This window comes from Procambarus clarkii, chromosome 9 (assembly GCF_040958095.1).
Source record: "Procambarus clarkii isolate CNS0578487 chromosome 9, FALCON_Pclarkii_2.0, whole genome shotgun sequence".
In the NCBI taxonomy this organism is placed as follows: Eukaryota; Metazoa; Arthropoda; class Malacostraca; order Decapoda; family Cambaridae; genus Procambarus; species Procambarus clarkii.
The window spans coordinates 28764055-28785830 of record NC_091158.1 but is presented as its reverse complement, the minus strand read 5'-3'; the positions used below and the strand labels follow the sequence as shown (position 1 = coordinate 28785830).

Sequence of the window (21776 nt, the reverse complement as noted above, 5' to 3'; positions counted from 1 at the left end):
GAGGAGAAGTGGAACGCAACACACCAGCATAAGACATACCAGAGAAAGATTGGGAACCTGGTGTCTTGCCTCAGGAAAAGATAAACGATCGCGATGTTTCAAATTGAGGATGTCTTCCTAAAATATGTAGTGCACACATGCGCGGGAGAAGGCAGGGTGAGCATCAACGCAATTGATGCAGAGAGTTTGGGAAGAGGAGCACTCTGTCTTAGAATTACCCGTGGCTCCATACAAGGGGCATGGAGACACCTCACTTGTGCGCCTGAAGGGTCCATGCCCATATCTCCAGCACCTGCTGCAGAGGCGAGGAGAGGATATGTACTCCTTAACAGAGCATCTGGCCCAGCAAGAATGATGGAAGAGGGAAGGGACCTACTATCAAAAGTGACCTTCACAACGAAGAGGCTGCCGAAGAGGACCACGAGGCGGTCGAGTGAAGATCCACCTGGTGGACAGAATGGCCTTGGGCCTCCAGGATATACTTAATATACTCGTGGCAATCTTTCAGTTCCCCTGTCAATAGTCGCAACATGGTGCAGGAGAACAATTGTGCCAATGCTGGCAATCAACTGCGCATTTTTGGAGACCCTAAGAGGGGTTTCCCAAAGGCAGGAAAACGAAGGTAAGCGGGCAGCCACTTCCCGAGAAGGGTGCTGCAACAACACGGGTATCAGTACAGGTGGGGCTAAAGGTCACAAACGTATCCACCGAATCAACAAAGTGTTTGTGGAGAAATAAATCATCAGGACGAGTAGGGTCAACAGGACTATGATCAAAATATTAAGTCCATGTAGCAGGGCCAAACAAAGCCTGGAAAGGAGGTGATTGGGAAGGAATCGTGCGAGTACGGAGGTGACGGTGCCGTGCACCCCCAGTAAGAGAGAGGGTAAAAGGTGCAGTTGTGATGACGAGAGACAGAGCCACTCCAGGTGATGAGGAGGTCACCACTGGGGGCTTGGGGCTCTACCCTGCCACAAAGGTGGGAGTGGAGCAGAGAGAGGTAATCGGGAGAGTCTGAGAAGTAGTATAGTCAGGGGCTCAATGTAGCGGGGGCTACAGAGCCCGGCCTTCCAGCACAGTCCGACTCGACTTGGGGGCCTGGTCGCCCACCCCACGAGTCTGAGAACTTAAAGGAGGGGTCAGAAAAATGTATATTAACGAAGAAAAAAAAAGCTATGATAAGCTATCATACCCACAATGGAGCAACAATTAGAGGACAGGACACCCGACAAGACAGCCCCCCCCCCTCAGGGATGCATCATCGATATACACCCTGCAATCGTCACCTTAAGAGCCGTCAGTCCGTCGAGATCGGGCTCAGCAATGAAGGCAAAGTGTGACAATAAAAGCGTCCCCCTCGCTCAACAACGTCGGGTACCACAGTTCTACGGGTGAGAGAGTGTCTCCCCAAACACGCGGCGTCAAAACAAGTCATCGGAAAGAACATTCAGGAATGGCAAAAAGTCGGCAGGAAGGGAACAGTCTGAAAGGAGAAGTGGTGGGGAAGGATAACGAAACTACAGGAAGAGGAAATATGCTTGCAAAATTAGAGAGGACAGCAACAGGAGCATAAGGCTTCAAAAGGACCAAGCAAAAGGCGTCCTAATGAGCATCACACCCCGGCAGCCGCCCACTAAGTCCCTTCACGCCGGCAACAGGCTGAAAAGGGTGTGGCGGGTGAAGCAAGTGGAGGCTCCACTCTGAGGTGTGTGGCCTCGTGAGTCAGGATAGTATGTGTGGCCTGCAGGAGGGTGGCGTGGTGCTGCACAAACACTTCTGTTCCTGCCTCCCTTTCCTCAAGTGCGTGGAGTACACACACATGTTTTCCCTCCCCCCCCCCTTCAGGTGGCGTGTGCTACCATATTTTATTTTCTTTCCTCCTGGAAGGCGGTTTTCCTCATCCCGTGCATCATCTTCCTGTCACAAGCAACAGCATTCGTCCATTATACCGTCGTCAAGTGTTTCTTGACTAGGCCGTGAAGAGTCTCGGTGAACAGATCGACTGACTGGTCTACTAAAAACGTCTACATCAAACGTCTTATTTATGCTCTATCAAATTATATGGTGTTAAACTATCATTGTTAGGACTTTTCTAGGGCAATGATGTACCATATTATTCCACCAAAACTTAATTTAGTGTTCCATTTTGATGTGTTTTAAGAATCCCACCATTTTTCAATTGATCGTCAAAATTGGTTAGGAATGAAACAGTTAACCTGATGAAATGTGTTAATGATGTCATAACAACAGCTCACACAACGTCCTAATTACGTCGCATGAATGGATAATGGTCAGAAATCATACGGCAAAATCATCAATAAACATGTCATATATGTTAAATAAGGAACTAAAGAGATGAAAATGTTTCGCAAGATGTACCTCTAAGCCACCGCGAGGAAGACTTATGGTGTGGGAGATGAGGAGGTCCCTGTAGACCTTAGAGGCGAGGACGAGGTCCTTGGCGCCCGCTCGCCACGCCGTCTCCTCCACGGAGTCGTACTTGAAGAACACCAACCTCAACAACCACAAATATCACAATATTAACATTTCTGCTTCACAAAATGATCATTAATTTTTGCAACATAATAAAGTATTAGTTATTTTGGCCGGTGTGAGGCACTTTGCTACGAGGAACGACCAGTGTGGTCATAACATGCAGTGTTACTGGTCAAGTGTCGTGGGGAACGACCAGTGTGGTCATAACGTGCAGTGTTACTGGTCAAGTGTCGTGGGGAACGACCAGTGTGGTCATAACGTGTAGTATTACTGGACAACGACCACTGTTATATCAAATGATATCAAATCATTATCAAATTATATCGTATCATCAAACATAATAAATACACAAAGATCTGAAAGAGGTTATGTTAAAAACAAATAACAAATGCGGACTAAACAAAATCTTTACATCTAATACTTATATGAAATGTGAGAAGTTATTCAACTTCTGAGAGACTTGATGAATTTTAATTAAAAATGTACAAAATGCTTAAAACATACATCTCTCATAAATATCCTTTAAATGCTTGAGCACCCAATCTTTAATTAATATCCCTTGAAATGCATAAACACCCATATATATAACAAAATCCTCTGAAAATGCTTAAATTCCCCGTCTCTAACAAATGTCCCTTTAAATGAACGTGTCATTTAAATCAATAAATTTACCATATTTTTAACAAATCTATTGATAATGCTTAAACACCCGATCTCTAACAAAATCCCTGGAAAATACTAAATACCCCCATCTCTAACAAATAACCCTTGAAATGATTTAATACCCATCTTTAACAATATCCCTTGAAATTGCCTAAACACCAGATCTTTAACAATATCGCATGAAATGAAGAAAATAGGCGTTTTGTGTAATGTTCTGAAATTATTATTATTTGTGTAAGAGTTTCTTAAGTAACTATGTCTTTGTGGGAATTGTGTTAGTATGTCCCAGAGTGCATGTGATCTGTAATAGTACATGAATGTATTTGCATGTTTGACTAAGTTTATATAATTTGCATAAGTTTGAGAGAGAGTTTGTATATACAAGAGAACTTGTGAAAGTTTGAGAAAGTGCTTAAATAAAGTTAATGAACTGAGAGTATTTGTGTGTGTGCAAGTCTGTGTTTGTTTGTGTAAGTTAGTGAACTGAGTATTTGTGTTAGTTTGTTTAAATTTGTGAGTGTAATTGTAAGCATTTGTATAAGTTTGTAAAGAATTTTTATGTACAATAGAAATTGTAAAAAGTTAAGAAAATTTGTATGTACAAGTAAAATTAAGAAATGAGCATTAGTGAAAGTTGTATAAAATTTTGTAAATGTAAATGTATGTGTAGTTGAGACTGACATTTTTTGTGTAAGTATTTATGCAATTTATGTAAAAATGTATGTGTCATGGGTATTTATGTACGTCTAAGTATGTCTGCGAATGTGATATTAAAATTCATGTTTGTAACTGTAAGTGTTAAAGAGTTGTCTGGGTAAATAAAAAATAAATGAAGAGTTGATTTTCCAGAGAGAATAATAAGTTGCTTTAAATAAGTTATGTTACTTAAGTTTGATAAGTTACGTAAGTTACGTCAGGCAGGATAATGTAATGTTGTTCAGAAAATAGTTTAAGATAAAGTGGATAAGAGAAAATATTTTAAACAGAAAAAATAATGAACATAAATGGACGTTTGTTACGAAAAGTTGAACTAAAACTTAAAGAACAGTGTTGTGAGAGAGTAATTATTATTAACAGAGATGTGAAACATATTAAATCCTATTAAAATACTAGTCTTAGTACCTCTGTATTAATTTGCCGGAAAGCTTTGTCAGAAATATAATACGAAGTTACAAAAATTAATTGTATAAACGAGTAACATTATAAGAAATGTCTTTGGTAAAAAAAAATCTTAATAATATATATAAAAGAGAAAAACTTTTGCCTAATCTAACATATGTAAATATGAAATGTTACAAATGTTACGAAAATTTGTACATGAATAGTTTCAAATATTACTAGAAGTTGATTGTGACTAAATAAAGACGAGTCTTAGTAAGTTTAAAACAAACTATAGTTTACATATAGCTTCAAAAAGTTACCCCTTTACTATTGAAAGATGCATTTTAATTAAGATGTGTTATGAAAAAAATATCTTGGCATCCTGGAAAGTGTCCTTGAATGTGAGAAGATGTTTTTGAAAGCCTTGTTATATAAAAATGTTTGATAAGTATCCTTTGAGGCCTTAGAACGTTTCTTTAATGAGTGAAAATGTCTTAGAGAATATCCTTGATGTTTCTGAAGGGAACTATCAGGGGAAAAGCGCCAAGCTATTACGACTATATAGCACTGGGAAGGGGTCAGGATAAGGATTTGGAATGGGACGGAGAAAAGGAATGGTGCCCAACTACTTGTGGACGGTCGGGGATTGAACGCCGACCTGCATGAAGCGAGATCGTCGCTCTACTGTCCAGCCCAAGTGGTTTGGCTTGATGTCTCTGAGAATAACCTTGATGTTTTTGAAATTATCTATGATATCTTTAATATTATCTTAGGAGTCTTTGAGATTATCTTTGAAGTCTATGAATGTATCCTTGGTGTCTCGAAGAATATTCTTGATGTCTCTGAGTGTATCATTGGAGCATAGAGTAACTATGCTCCAGTCTTATAGAGTAACTTTAGTTTAGAAATATTATGAAAAAAATTACTTTTGACTATTTTTCTTTCTCCGCGAAATATAATGTTAGTTGAGAAAAGTGATGAAAGATTCCTTTGACTATTTTTTCGAATGAAAGAACAGTTATTTTAGTTGGGAAAATGATGTACAGATGTTGCACTTAACTGTTTTCAGTTAAGAGTGATTTTAGTTATGAAACGTTTAGCAAAGATTGTTTTAGTAAATTTGTTACTGAATAAAGCGTAGTTTTGTTCAAGAAACTTCAAGAAACAGTGTTAGTAAGAAATAATTTGTTAAACAGAAATATATTGTCATAGTTTTTTTCTTTTAAATAAAACTTGGTGAATGACTAAATAAATACTTTTTAATAAATAATTTGTAACTTAAATAAATACTTTGTAATAAATAATTTTGTAAATTAATAAACTTGTAAATAATTAAATAAACTTGTAAATACCTAAATAATTTGTAAATAACTAAATATTTTTTATCCAAATAATTTCAAACTAAATAATTTGTCACTAAATTTGTTGGGAAACAGTATTGCGGTTGATAATACATAACAATGAACTAGTTACTGAATGGCAGGTACAATTGTACATTTGGTTTAAGAAACAAACAGAGAACATGTAGGAATATGAATAGAACCCAGAGAACCTGTGGGAAACATGAATTGAACTTGCAGAGAACATGTAAGGGAAATTGATGAACACAGAGAACATATATAGGATGGATGAAACTTGCAACAAAGGATATTGAGATGGACAGGTAACATGTTAGATCGTGTAAAGAGTGGAGAAATCTTGTAAGAAAGAGAGTTGTGAGAACATGTGAGAACATGCAAAGAGTATAGAGACATTGTGCATTTACACTTGGGTCATGATAAAATATGGTAAGAAGATTATTGGAAATAGCAGTTTTTACAAGAGACTGTTCCATGAGACTAGGCCTCATGGAACAGTCCATGGCTTCTAGGTTAGAAGCATAACAATATAGAGATAGATGTATAATGGGGAAAATATGAATAGAACATTAAAATAACTTGGAAAATAAGTGCGTGACGGAGAAATATTAAGGGTGTGGGGGCTGGGGGGGGAGGGGTGAGGGAGTAGATAAGGTGCGGGGGCTGGGGGATTGTGGGAGTAGATAAGGTGTGGGGGCTGGGGGGTTGTGGGAGTAGGTAAGGTGTGGAGGCTGGGGGGTTGAGGGAGTAGGTAAGGTGTGGGGGCTGGGGGGTTGTGGGAGTAGGTAAGGTGTGGGGGCTGGGGGGTTGAGGGAGTAGGTAAGGTGTGGGGGCTGGGGGGTTGTGGGAGTAGGTAAGGTGTGGAGGCTGGGGGGTTGAGGGAGTAGGTAAGGTGTGGGGGCTGGGGGGTTGTGGGAGTAGGTAAGGTGTGGGGGCTGGGGGGTTGAGGGAGTAGGTAAGGTGTGGGGGCTGGAGGGTTGAGGGAGTAGGTAAGGTGTGGGGGCTGGGGGGTTGTGGGAGTAGGTAAGGTGTGGGGGCTGGAGGGTTGAGGGAGTAGGTAAGGTGTGGGGGCTGGGGGGTTGAGGGAGTAGGTAAGGTGTGGGGGCTGGGGGGTTGTGGGAGTAGGTAAGGTGTGGGGGCTGGAGGGTTGAGGGAGTAGGTAAGGTGTGGGGGCTGGGGGGTTGTGGGAGTAGGTAAGGTGTGGAGGCTGGGGGGTTGAGGGAGTAGGTAAGGTGTGGGGGCTGGGGGGTTGAGGGAGTAGGTAAGGTGTGGGGGCTGGGGGGTTGTGGGAGTAGGTAAGGTGTGGGGGCTGGGGGGTTGAGGGAGTAGGTAAGGTGTGGGGGCTGGAGGGTTGAGGGAGTAGGTAAGGTGTGGGGGCTGGGGGGTTGAGGGAGTAGGTAAGGTGTGGAGGCTGGGGGGTTGTGGGAGTAGGTAAGGTGTGGGGGCTGGGGGGTTGAGGGAGTAGGTAAGGTGTGGAGGCTGGGGGGTTGTGTGAGTAGGTAAGGTGTGGGGGCTGGGGGGTTGTGGGAGTAGGTAAGGTGTGGGGGCTGGGGGGTTGTGGGAGTAGGTAAGGTGTGGGGGCTGGAGGGTTGAGGGAGTAGGTAAGGTGTGGGGGCTGGGGGGTTGAGGGAGTAGGTAAGGTGTGGAGGCTGGGGGGTTGTGGGAGTAGGTAAGGTGTGGGGGCTGGGGGGTTGTGGGAGTAGGTAAGGTGTGGGGGCTGGAGGGTTGAGGGAGTAGGTAAGGTGTGGGGGCTGGGGGGTTGAGGGAGTAGGTAAGGTGTGGGGGCTGGGGGGTTGAGGGAGTAGGTAAGGTGTGGGGGCTGGGGGGTTGTGGGAGTAGGTAAGGTGTGGGGGCTGGGGGGTTGAGGGAGTAGGTAAGGTGTGGGGGCTGGAGGGTTGAGGGAGTAGGTAAGGTGGGGGGGGGTTGAGGGAGTAGATAATGTGCGGGGGCTGTAGGAGGGGGGTTGAGGAAGGAGATAAAAGAGCATCCGGGCACTACGGAGATGGTTAAGAGGGGAGGTAGTTGCGGCGGGATTAGGAGAAAGTAAGGGGGGAGAGGGAGGAGGCATAGCATGCTTAAGGCAGATAGTGTGTGAGGGGAAAGTAGGGGGTCGGAGGGGGAAGATATGGGGCGGAGAGTTAGAGGGAGGGTGAGAGAGGAGCTAAAGCAAGTGGGGAGAAGTGAGGGAAACAGTGAGAGGGAGAGAGAGATAGGGTCTGTTAGGACAGGTTATCAATACATGGAGAGTGTTTATTTACACAGGTTTTCTTGAGGGTAAGGTCATGATTCGTGTTTACTCTGATAAAGTCGACATTAGAGAGATATCTTACTTGTTCAGATTTAATTATGTTTTGGCGAATATTGAAGGAGAAGTTTAAACTGAATTGTTTTTATTTTTATAATGAAAGAAAAACCTACCCTTTATATCTTATGAAAATTGAACTGTTAATAACACACTTACAGGAGCGAACTAAGAAGGGCGACATGAACTAAAACATGGTGACACTTTTCTTTTCTTATTAAGTCTGAAATATACCTGTATTAAATTTCGCAGGGAGTGGACTGTTATTGACGAAGTTGCACAAGCATACTAGGGGCGGAGGACACGAGCCGGAGTTTGGTAATTATTTAATTTGTACTGTAACTAAGGCGGGGGACAAGAGCTGGAACTCGGTAACTGTTTTATGTATTTTAATACGTCATAAATATGACCGTTTTAAATTCGGTGTATATTGGGCTAATAGTAACGAAGTTGTAACAGTAAACTAAGGCAGGAGACAGGAGCCGGAGTTCGGTAACAGCTTTGATCTTATTTACTACGTCCAAAATAACTAGGCTTGAAATCTCGGGGAGATTGGGATGATAGTAGGAGGTTATTGAAGAAAACTAAGGCGGGGGACAGGAGCTGGAACTCGGTAACTAACTTTATCTCGTTTACTTCGTCTGAAATGCAACGGTTTTAAATTTCAGAGAAATGGGGGTGTTAATAATGAATTTACGAGAGACAACTAAGGCGGAGGACTAGAGCTGAAACTCTGTAACTATTTTTTTTTTCTTATTATGTCTGAAATACAACGGTTTTAAAGCTCGAGGAAATTGAACTGTTAGTAAAGAAGTTGTAGGAGTAAACTAAGGCGGGGGCCAAGAGCCGGAGCTCGGTAATTAATTTTCTCTCGTTTACTTCGTCTGAAAAGCAACGGTTTTAAATTTCTGGGAAATGGGATTATTAATAACGAAGTTGTAGAAGTAAACCAGAGGGAAGGACAAGAGATGGAGCTCCGTAAATATTTTCATCTTATTTGTTATGTTCAAAATGTGAATGTTCTAAATTCCGTGAAAATTGGGCTATTAGTAGCGAAGATATAAGAGTGAACGTGTAGAGCCGGGTCATGAACTAGCATCTGATACTGGGAATTACTTGGAAGAACTATTAATCAAAATATTCTCTGAAAATAGACTTCATCTGACTTTAACTTTACTCTCGACGGCGTTTAGAATAGAGTGTATATTTTCTACACAAGAATTCTTTAACAAACTTTAAATAAAACTATTCTCTGAAAATGGACTTGACATGATTGTACGAAAAAACGGTTAAGCGATGATTCTGGAACTTTTACCCTAACACTTGTGATACAGCGAGGATATTTGGGGACAAATTTTTTCCCCAAAACAGGTTGCATCTTAGCGACAAGGTTAACTGACAAATTTTACCCTTAAAAGTGGTGGCATCTTAGTGAGGATTGCCCTCAAAATCAACATTCTTCGTTAATCCTCCACCCTCTTTACTGGTGGCAAGTTCCATGTGTGGGTGGTGGTGCATACCACATGTGTAGGTGGTGGTGTGTACCACATATGTGCGTGGTGGTGAGTACCACATGTGTGGATGGTGGTGGTAAAGGTGGAAACTATGTGCAGCTGTGTTCTGAGCTCCACGCTAGCACACATATCCCACGACCAGAACTTGAACACCAAAACGCTTCTACTGCTATCCCCACCATTACATTGAATGTTTACCGCAAAAAATACCAAAGAAATACAACATTGTATCTCTTGATAGTATAGCTAATAGTATAAGTGTGTGTTATCACATACCTGGCTTTGTGAAGAGTGACATTCTCCTCCTGGAACACCACCTGAACAGCCTGCTCTCCGCCTCCCTCACCAGAAGTTTCCACCTCAAACCTCACCTCCTGCATGTTTAAGGCCGGGGCGTCGATCTCAATCTTCACAAACCAGTTGGTGAGGCTGGGGAAGCTCACCTCATCGCGGTAGGTGAAGGTTCTCTCTCCCCAGTTGAGGGAGACGTCCGTACTCCAGTGGTTCAGGGACATTTTCGTGCGATTACTTGTCAGCTGTTGGAATGAAAATACAATTCATTATTGAGAACATTTTAAACACTAGATATTGGCTAAACATGTGTACAGGTGCCCTCCCTATGGTGTCGTTGGGGGAGGGGGATTACGTGGTGGAAAACCCACCCCAATTTCCTTCCTTTTAACGATCTGAGGGTGGTCTAGTGGTTAATGCCTGGCACCTGCTCGCCCATGGTTCGATTCTCTCATATGGGAAAGTGTTATGTATATATATATATATATATATATATATATATATATATATATATATATATATATATATATATATATATATATATATATATATATATATATATATATATATATATATGTACATATATATATATATATATATATATATATATATATATATATATATATATATATATATATATATATATATATATATATATATATATATTAGGCATCCTTCAGTCTCGGGAGACAATGGAGTTGCGCCCTGGTTGTCAATCCTGGTGCAGCGTCTGGTGTGACTGATGAGGCCAATCCGAGAGTGGCAGTCCATCCCACACCGAGCACAAACGAAGTCCGATTCTGGTGTCTTCCTGGCTACCAGCTTTCCTTCTCTGCCTCTTTGCCTCCGATTCCTTGGCAAGTGACTCCTCGAACTTGGAGAGACCTCTTTGAACAGACTGCCTTCAGGCTGAACGGTCTGCAGCCTGTGTCTCCCATATAGCAAGATCGACGTCCATGGCTTTCAGGTCCCTCTTGTATATGTCTTTGTACCGTAGCTGGGGCTTGCCTGTTGGACACTTTCCCTGCATCAGCTCTCCGTACAGGAGATCCTTGGGGATCCTGCCGTCGCCCATTTGCACAACGTGCCCGAGCCAGCACATTCGTCTCTGTTTCAGCATTGTGTACATGCTGGTGATTCTTGCTCTCCCCAAGACGTTGTTGTTTGTCACCTTGTCCTGCCAGGTGATGTCGAAGGCAGCGCATATGGTAGGCATTTAGCTGTCTTTCGTGACGGCCGCGGAGTGTCCAAGACTCACTGCCATAAAGGAGAGTGCTCAGGACACAGGCTCTGTAAACCTGAGTCTTAGTATACTCAGTTAGCCTATTGTTGGCCCACACTCTCTTTGTCAGTCTGGACATGGTAGTAGATGCCTTACCGATGCGTTTGTTTAGCTCCGTATCAAGAGAGAGATAGTCAGAGATTGTGGAGTCCAGGTACACGAAGTCGTGAACGACTTCCAGTTTGGAATCAGAGATGCCGATGTCTGGTGGGGAGTCCACTCTTTGTCCCATGACTTGTGTTTTCTTCAGACTGATGGTGAGTCCAAAAGCCTGAGAGGCCTCGCTGAAGCGGGTTATGAGCCGTTGGAGGTCTTCAGCTGAGTGGGCAGTGACTGCTGCATCGTCGGCAAAAAGGAAGTCGTGCAGACACCTCAACTGAACCTTCGTCTTGGCTCTCAGCCTGGCGAGGTTAGAGAGCTTTCCATCCGACCTGGTCCGGAGGTAAATACCTTCCTTGACAGATCCGAAGGCGTGCCGCAGCATAACTGCGAAGAAAATCCCGAATAGGGTTGGAGCCAGTACGCAGCCCTACTTTACTCCACTTTGGATGTCAAAGGCGTCTGATGTTAGGCCATCAAAGACCACGGTGCCCCTCATGTTCTCATGGAAAGATCTGATGATGCTGAGGAGCCTGGGTGTGCATCCGATCTTGGGGAGGATCTTGAACAGGCCATTCCTGCTGACGAGGTCGAAGGCCTTCGTCAGCTCTATGAAGGCTACGAAGAGTGGCTGCTTCTGTTCCCTGCATTTCTCCTGCAGTTGTCTGAGAGAAAAGACCATGTCGATGGTGGACCTGCCAGCTCTGAATCCGCATTGTGATTCTGGATAGACTCTCTCTGCAAGTACTTGGAGCCTCTTCAATGCGACTCGAGCAAACAGCTTTCCGACAATACTGAGGAGGGATATTCTACGGTAGTTGTTGCAGTTGCCCCTGTCACCTTTATTCTTATACAGCGTGACGATGTTGGCATCCCTCATGTCCTGTGGCACCTCTCCTTCTTCCCAGCAGAGGCAGAGAATTTCATGCAGCTCCATGAGCAGGCTACCTCTGCAGCACTTCAAGGTCTCAGCAGGAATGCCATCTTTGCCAGGAGCTTTACCAGAAGCAAGGGAGTCTAGGGCATCGCTGAGTTCTTCCAGGGTCGGTTTGCTGTCGAGCTCCATTAACAAAGGCAGACACTCAATGGCGCTCAGGGCATCTTCGGTGACCACATTGTCCTTGGCATATAGCTCAGAGTAGTGCTCGACCCAGCGCTTCAGCTGCAGTGTCTGATCCTGAATCACCTCGCCAGTGGCAGATTTCAGAGGAGCGGTCTTTCTCTGGATTGGGCCGAGGGCCTGCTTGATGCCGTCATACATTCCCCTTACATTGCCTGTATCCGCTGCAGTCTGTATCTGGGAGCAGAGTTGGAGCCAATAGTTGTTGGCACATCGCCTGGCGCTCTGCTGCACTTTGCAGCAGACGGCCCGAAGGATCTGTAAGTTGCGCTGACTTGGGCAGGCTTTGTAGGCTGCCAAGGCGTTTCCCTTCTCTTCGATGACAGGTGTCATCTCTTCCGAGTGAGCCTCGAACCATTCTGCCGACCTGCTGGTCTTCTTGCAGAAGGTGGAAATGGCAGCGTTGAACACAGCGTCTCCGAAGTGCTCCCATCTTTTACAGGCAGTGACCCCAGCTGGGCCAGGGAGAGTTTCCTCCAGCACGCGTGCAAAATCTTCCACCTTGTCCTTGTCCTGGTTGCGGGTCTTGGTGGTGTCGATGCGAGGTCTGCCCGCCTTTTTCGATCGATGAATCTTCTTTGGTTGCATCTTGACCCTGCGTGCAAGTCTATATATATATATATATATATATATATCTATATATATATATATATATATATATATATATATATATATATATATATATATATATATATATATATTATATATATATATATATATATATATATATATATATATATATATATATATATATATATACATATATATATATATATATATATATATATATATATATATATATGTAATAAAAGAACCACTTCCCCGCCGAGTGCCGGCGGGGAAGTGGTTCAAATAGCTTCGGCTATCACTTCCTTATGTCCGGTTGTGATGGTCAAGTGGATTAAGGCGTCCTGTAGATACCAGTGGCGTTGCTCCTGGCAGTATGGGTTCGAGTCACTTCTGGGGTGTGAGTTTTCAGTCGCATATAGTCCTGGGGACCATTCAGGCTTGTTTGCATTTGTGTTCTTCACGTGTGCCCTAAAGAATGAGGTGATTTGATCAAATGCTATGCCCAAGATTACCATCTGAGTGCTGGCAGGGAAGTGGTTCAAATAGCTTCGGCTATCACTTCCTTATGTCCGGTCGTGATGGTCAAGCGGATTAAGGCGTCTTGTAGATACCAGTTGCGTTCCTTCTGGCAGTATGGATTCGAGTCACTTCTGGGGTGTGAGTTTTCAGTCGCATATAGACCTGGGGACCATTCAGGCTGGTTTGCATATATATATATATATATATATATATATATATATATATATATATATATATATATATATATATATATATATATATATATATATATATATATATATATATATATATATATATCGAGTATATATATATCAAGTGCCTTGGGATTTCTCAAGCAATTGGGTTCCAAGCTCATTGACGTCACCAGAGACCCAAGGGCTTCCAGTTTTTTATTTCAGCGTCTCAGTGTGGCGATCCAGAGGGGAAATGCTTGCTACGTCCTCGGTTCCTGTCCAGAAGCGGAGGAGCTTCAAGAGATCCATAACCTTTAGGCATTTGTCTTGTATGTTTTGTAACCTTTAAATACACAATAAAGGAAAAAAAAAAAAAAAAGGGAAGGGGGTGGTAGGAGAAAAACACACAGAAACTGTATTGGAGGGGACCTACATTCCCTCCAATGCGTTATGTGTGGTTTCCTCCGAGGCTATTGGTCCCGCTTCTTCCAGCCAGAGGTGGTACTCCCTTCCCTTTTTTATATAAAAAAAAAAAAAAAAAAAATATATATATATATATATATATATATATATATATATATATATATATATATATATATATATATATATATATATATATATATATATATATATATATATATGTAGTGCCTAGTAGCCAGAACACACTTCTCGGCCTACTATGCATGGTCCGATTTGCCTAATAGGCCGAATGATTTTCTTTGTTTCAATAAATTGTTTCCACATAGTTTATTTGAATTATTATTATTATATTATGTTAAGAACATAAATTATTGACTTAATTGTGTTAGTTTAGGTTAGGTTAAGATAGGTTAGGTTAGGTTAGGTTAGGTTAGGTAGCGTTGGTTATGTTCGTTCATATATCTACGTTAGTTTTAACTCAAATTTGAAAAAATGAACTCATAAATAATGAAATGGATAGCTTTATCATTTCATAAGGAAAAAAAATTGAAAACTATAGAAATTCAGGAAAACTTGGCTTATTAGGCAAATCGGACCTTGCATAGTAGGACAAGAACAGCGTTCTGGCTACTAGGTACAACATACATATATATATATATATATATATATATATATATATATATATATGTCGTACCTAGTAGCCAGAACGCACTTCTCAGCCTACTATGCAAGGCCCGATTTGCCTAATAAGCCAAGTTTTCCAGAATTAATATATTTTCTCCAATTTTTTTCTTATGAAATGATAAAGCTACCCATTTCATTATGTATGAGGTAAATTTTTTTTTATTGGAGTTAAAATTAATGTAGATATATGACCAAACCTAACAAACCCTACCTAACCTAACCTAACCTATCTTTATAGGTTAGGTTGGGTTAGGTAGCCGAAAAAGTTAGGTTAGGTTAGGTTAGGTAGGTTAGGTAGTCGAAAAACAATTATTTAATGAAAACTTGGCTTATTAGGCAAATTGGGCCCTGCATAGTAGGCTGAGAAGTGCGTTCTGGCTACTAGGTACGACATATATATATATATATATATATATATATATATATATATATATATATATATATATATATATATATATATATATATATATATATATATATATATATATGTCGTACCTAGTAGCCAGAACGCACTTCTCTGCCTACTTTCCAAGGCCCGATTTGCCTAATAAGCCAAGTTTTCCTGAATTAATATATTTTCTCTAATTTTTTTCTTATGAAATGATAAAGCTACCCATTTCATTATGTATGAGGTCAACTTTTTTTTATTGGAGTTAAAATTAACGTAGATATATGACCGAACCTAACCAACCCTACCTAACCTAACCTAACCTATCTCTATAGGTTAGGTTAGGTAGCCGAAAAAGTTAGGTTAGGTAGTCGAAAAACAATTAATTCATGAAAACTTGGCTTATTAGGCAAATTTGGCCTTGCATAGTAGGCTGAGAAGTGCATTCTGGCTATTAGGTACGACATATATATATATATATATATATATATATATATATATATATATATATATATATATATATATATATATGTTGTACCTAGTAGCCAGAACTCACTTCTCGGCCTACTATGCAAGGCCCGATTTGCCTAATAAGCCAAGTTTTCATGAATTAATGTTTTCTCGACTACCTAACCTACCTAACCTAACCTAACCAAACTTTTCGGCTACCTAACCTAACCTAACCTATAAAGATAGGTTAGGTTAGGTTAGGTAGGGTTGGTTAGGTTCGGTCATATATCTATGTTAATTTTAACTCCAATAAAAAAAAATTGACCTCATACATAATGAAATGGGTAGCTTTATCATTTCATAAGTAAAAAATTAGAGAAAATATATTAATTCAGGAAAACTTGGCTTATTAGGCAAATTGGGCCTTGAATAGTAGGCTGAGAAGTGCGTTCTGGCTACTAGGTACGACATATATATATATATATATATATATATATATATATATATATATATATATATATATATATATATATATATATATATATATGTTGTACCTAGTAGCCAGAACGCACTTCTCGGCCTACTATGCAAGGCCCGATTTGCCTGATAAGCCAAGTTTTCCTGAATTAATATATTTTCTCTACTTTTTTTCTTATGAAATGATAAAGCTACCCATATCATAATGTATGAGGTCAATTTTTTTTATTGGAGTTAAAATTAACGTAGATATATGACCGAACCTAACCATCCCTACCTAACCTAACCTAACCTATCTTTATAGGTTAGGTTAGGTTAGGTAGCCGAAAAAGTTAGGTTAGGTTAGGTTAGGTAGGTTAGGTAGTCAAAAAACAATTAATTCATGAAAACTTGGCTTATTAGGCAAACCGGGCCTTGCATAGTAGGCTGACAAGTGTGTTCTGGCTACTAGGTACGACATATATATATATATATATATATATATATATATATATATATATATATATATATATATATATATATATATATATATATATATATATATATATATATATATATATATATATATGTTGTACCTAGTAGCCAGAACGCACTTCTCGGCCTACTGTGCAAGGCCCGATTTGCCTAATAAGCCAAGTTTCCTGAATTTATATATTTTTCTAAAAATTTGCTTATGAAATGATTAAGCTACCCATTTCACTATGTATGAGTTCATTTTTTTTTATTTGAGTCAAAACTAATGTAGATATATGACCGAACCTAACCTAGCATAACCTAACCTAAATTAACATTGTCGGAAAATCCGACACCATTTAATAATATCATACAGACAGATAATAATTGCTGCTGTATTGTATAAACACGTTACCCATAGAAAATGTAACTGTAGTGGAATTCTCGTCTATCAAAAACGGGATATCATTACCACACACTATTATATATTCACCCTTTATTATGGTGGGAAGTATTCTTTAATACATTAGTCTTTGGACTTTACCATCATAAAAACATCTCATATAAATTAACTTAATTATCAGAATTAAAATAGAGTAAATGTGACCCTTCTATCACTTTCTGTCATCTGGACAATGTAAGCCAGGCGTCAGGGTGAGTGAGTGGTCAGCCATTGTTATTGTTTGAGACAGAGGCTCACGGGAGCAAATACGGCTCCTGTTAATTTTACTTGGACGAAGTGTTATGGAAACCAAAGGTGTACCATCATCAACACGCTGTCAACAAATTCAAGTTAAGTGTTCTACCGGAAATCATTTATCTATCATTTATGGCCATTAATGTCATTAGGTAGGGTGTCCCGGTTAGAGCACGAGATCGCCTCATACTAAAGGTAATTAAGCCAGGTCTGTATGGTTCCATGTACAGTGTTTTCTCTGATATAGCTGTCATATATTAAGGGGTCTGGCTTCATAGCTAGCGCCCTTTTGACAGGTCAAGACGAGGAAGCATGCTTTGTGCATCAGTTACCAGGGTGTTGGAAGCTACCTCACACGAGGAAAATGTGGTGTCTACATCCTGGTTATACCTGGTGGACTAAGGCCTGCTGTACAATAAGATAAGGAACCTCTTCAATGTATGTAGTCTAATACTGTAGTTTGTTTGGCTGCATATATATAAATTCAATTAATATATACCCCCCCTAATGTGTAGAGGATCGATTTGTGAGATTATGAGATTATTGCAGAAATACAGTCCACTTATCATCATACAAATTGCTATCGAACTATATAAATTAACGTAAATATAAATTTTATATAAATTCATATAAATTAAATAAATATAAATCTCACAGGTCGGTTCCCACATTCTTTGGACCTTCTGAACCGGATTATTTGGTCCTTTGAACCCACATTTGGTCATCTTAGTACCGGATGAACCAGTTAACCAGTGGATTCATTAAATATACTAGTGCAGTGTGAATTATACAAAGGCAGCAGTCAAAGACGGCGGCGTTGCCTCGAGCGAGTTCACGAGCCCCGCTCAGTTCAGATCAGCCTCGTCAGCGGTTTCATGCACACCCACAGATTTGGTGGCGTGTTATTCTGTGAAATGACAGCGCTAATATTGAAGCCAGCCAAAGTAGTGGCTGTGGTGTCCCGAGATTGTTCACGGATTTCGTGGTGTTAAATTTCGCGAGAGATTATCCACGAATTTTGTGGAGTTTATTTCGCCAGGTCACTAATAATATTTAATACTTCTAGATAATATTAGAAGTTTTATAGAGGCTAATTAAGAGGCTATTATCAATAATTGTGTATATTATTTCTCCAAAATAGAGAATTATTTAATATATATTGCACTAGTGATCACAGTATAATATTTACTAATTGCCAACCCACAACAGGGTAGGATATTAACACTGACTAGTTGAACTATTTATTGTTCATCCTAGTCCCATTATTACCATAGTCAGTTGTACTATATTGATCAACCTAGCACCATTAATGAATGGAGCAGACCCTATTTTGGGTGTAATTTTTATCAACTCGAGTTGAGTTGTGTATATATAATAATTTACTTATGATCATTACACCTTTGAGTGATTAATTAGTGTCTATTCCATCCTAGGGTGATATAGAAGAGCTAACCTAAAGGTACTTCCATGACACTGGTTTATCACTCAAATCATTAGTGTGTATGATTGTATATATATATAATGTGTATTAATTTTAAGTGCTAACCTCTAGAAGAGGTAGGATTATTGCCTAGTGAGTGCAGAATTTACCCTAGGCTACCATCAGTGCTTGTTCAGTATTATGAGCGACCCAAGTACAAGCCCCACAAGGCTTCACCAACTAGCCAGTATGGATAATGCAGGGAGAATGAAAAGAACCCTTGCAGGTCTTAAAGGCCACTTAACAAGACAGATCAAGAAATGTGAAGATTTGTCACAACAATCTCAAGTTGATTATCCTGACCTGGTAAGCTATTATCAAGCAGCTGCAGGTAAATTTGAGCAAATCAAAGGCCAAATAGCAACATATGTGGCTGAACTTGCTAACACCAATTTATCAGAAACAGAAATAGACGACATTATGGTTGATCTTGCGAATTATGAAGATCACACTCAGGCCACGTTACAGCCTTATGTCAAATTAATTGCCCAGAACAAGGCAACAGCAACAACAACAACAGTTGCATCTAATACGAGTCAAGCAGAAGCTCGACTCCCTCCAATTAATTTACCCACTTTCTCAGGAAAAGATGAGGAAGATTGGGACGAATTTTGGAACAAATTCGTTGACCTTGTGGACTCAAAACAATCTTTACCAAAGAGTAGTAAATTCTCTTATTTGCAAGGCCAATTATCAGGTGAGGCTAAAACAGTAGTATCCCATCTGAGATTAACTAATGACGGCTATGATCTGGCAGTAAAACTCCTCAAGGATAATTATGCTGATCCAGAAGTAAGAACATCACATTTAGTTCATGAGCTGTTGCATTTACCCCCACCGGAAGCTTCAGCTGATTCACTCCAAGTCTTCAAGCTGAAGGTAGAATCATTGATCAATGCCCTCAGCCTGACAGCAGATACAAACGGGGCTGAGTGGGTCTTGAAAATAATTGTCCAGGAGAAAATACCTAGGGACATATTGAGACAAATGAGTGCTCATTACAATAAAAGCATCTTGTCCATGAATGAAATATCTGAGGGTTTAAAGTCAGTAGTTCATCAATTACGAACACATGACAAATTAAAACCACCAAGTAAACCCTCAGAAACCAATAATAGTAAACAACAGAGTACCAAAGGTACTCCAAATCAATCTAGACAATATAATTCAACACCAAAATGGAACAGTAGCAGTGTGGGTGTATATGCAGTGGGACCCTCCAAGCCTATAGTTACTGTGTCACCCAAGAACGTGACACCAAAGGGTACTGGAAGCTATGGAACATGTTTGTTCTGCAATGAGAAACATTCAATGTACCACTGCCCTAATTTTCCTGATAGTGACGCCCGTGTTGAGCGACTCAAAGATTTGCAACATTGCACGAGGTGCCTCAGGAAACATAACATCAACGACTGTGATACCCAATTACACACCTGTAATAGGTGTAACAAAGGTCAGCACCATGCAGCATTGTGCAGAGACACCAAAACAACGTCTCCAAACCCCAAGGTGGAAGATAGCATTCCCACCACAGTACAGTACTGCAAGGTGCAACAAACAAAAAGTGTCCAATCGGCAAAGTCTAAAGGTAATACGACTTTGCCTACTGCCCAAATTACCATCCTGAATAAGAGGGCCAAGGTCCATACCTGTGGGTTGTTTGACCAAGGGTCCCAGAGAACATATGTCACTAAAAGGTTGGCAGATGAACTACAATTAAGGCCTGTAGCCCAGATGTCATTCAATATCTCAGGGTTTGTAACAGATGCAGGACCTCAAGTCTACCAGGTGGTACAATAATCAGTACGTTTAGGCAGGTACGTCTGTCGAGTACAAGCCATTGTGGTGGATAAAATACCAGTAGATCTACAAGTCAAGGTCTGAGAACAACAGCCAAATTCCTGAGAAATAGAGGAATAAAATTGGCAGATAATATTAAGTCTGATCACCTCACTGACTTCGGTCTCCTTGTTGGGACAGACTATTGTCATCGATTCATCGGTAGCCCTACTAAATATCAGGGTATAGCCATGTTAAACTCTGCAGGAGGTAAATTACTCTCCGGCCCAGTATCAAGCCTGAGGAGACCTATGGCTGCAGATAAACAATACCAGTAGAAATCTAAATTTGTCAGCTGATTATATTTCTCCAGTAGCATTATACTAAGGAGATTACAGCTGACTATACCAACAGAGGTTGATGTTAGTATCATCATTTAAAGCTGAAGATGAGTTCATGAGGCCTCAGTGGCAAATCAGTGAACAGTAGCCTAAACAGCTACAAGTCACTGCGACCAATGTCACTGAACCCACTGCAATCTCAGAACCATACTTTACTTTAATGATGAGCTATTCAATCTTCTGAATCAATTAACTAAATTAAACCCCAATAAATCTGATGACTGATTTGATACATTTATTATTTAATCAAGATGTATTCCATGGGCCTCAGTGTTTATATATCAGTGACCCGTTACCTGAACAGACTTCAAGTTATATCTAATGTCACTGATCTCACTGCAGTCCCTGATCCTACTTGACTGTAGTACTTGATCACATTCAGTCTTCTGGGTTAAATAATATGTAATTAGGTTTGAATTTTAGCCACTCAAGAGTTGACAGGGAAATGAAATCGCATTAGACTTCTAACCCCTGCAACTCTAGTACGGGACATCCGTCCTGTACGAACAGATGCACAAATGTGTGATTACTAACTACTAACATCAAATTGATCTAATAATCCGAAGGAGGAGTATCGGTGTTCGTCTGTTCTAAATAGGACTTCGACCCGTGAGCAGCCCCCTGGGGAATTATGTCGGAAAATCCGACACCATTTAATAATATCATACAGTCAGATAATAATTGCTGCTATATTGTATAAACAAGTTACCCATAGAAAATGTAACTGTAGTGGAATTCCCGTCTATAGAAAACGGGATAACATTACCACACACTATTATATATTCACCACCTATTATGGTGGGAATTATTCTTAAATACATTAGTCTTTGGACTTTACCATCATAAAAACATCTCATATAAATTAACTTAATTATCAGAATTAAAATAGAGTAAATGTGACCCTTCTATCACTTTCTGTCATCTGGACAATGTAAGCCAGGCGTCAGGGTGAGGGAGTGGTCAGCCATTGTTATTGTTTGAGACAGAGGCTCACGGGAGCAAATACGGCTCCTGTTAATTTTACTTGGACGAAGTGTTATGGAAACCAAAGGTGTACCA

General features: G+C 40.4%; 1 protein-coding gene across 1 annotated transcript in view; it reads right to left on the bottom strand.

Moving 5' to 3' along the window:
- LOC123766095 (uncharacterized) overlaps nt 1-21776 on the bottom strand; it is a 902969-nt gene that overhangs the window by 314351 nt on the left and 566842 nt on the right. Inside the window, exons 36-37 of the mRNA XM_069321294.1 lie at nt 9711-9970; nt 2380-2515 (exon numbers count right to left, since the gene is read on the bottom strand). Of these exons, the coding sequence (XP_069177395.1) occupies nt 2380-2515; nt 9711-9970 (396 nt within the window). The remainder of the gene's footprint in view (nt 1-2379; nt 2516-9710; nt 9971-21776) is intronic.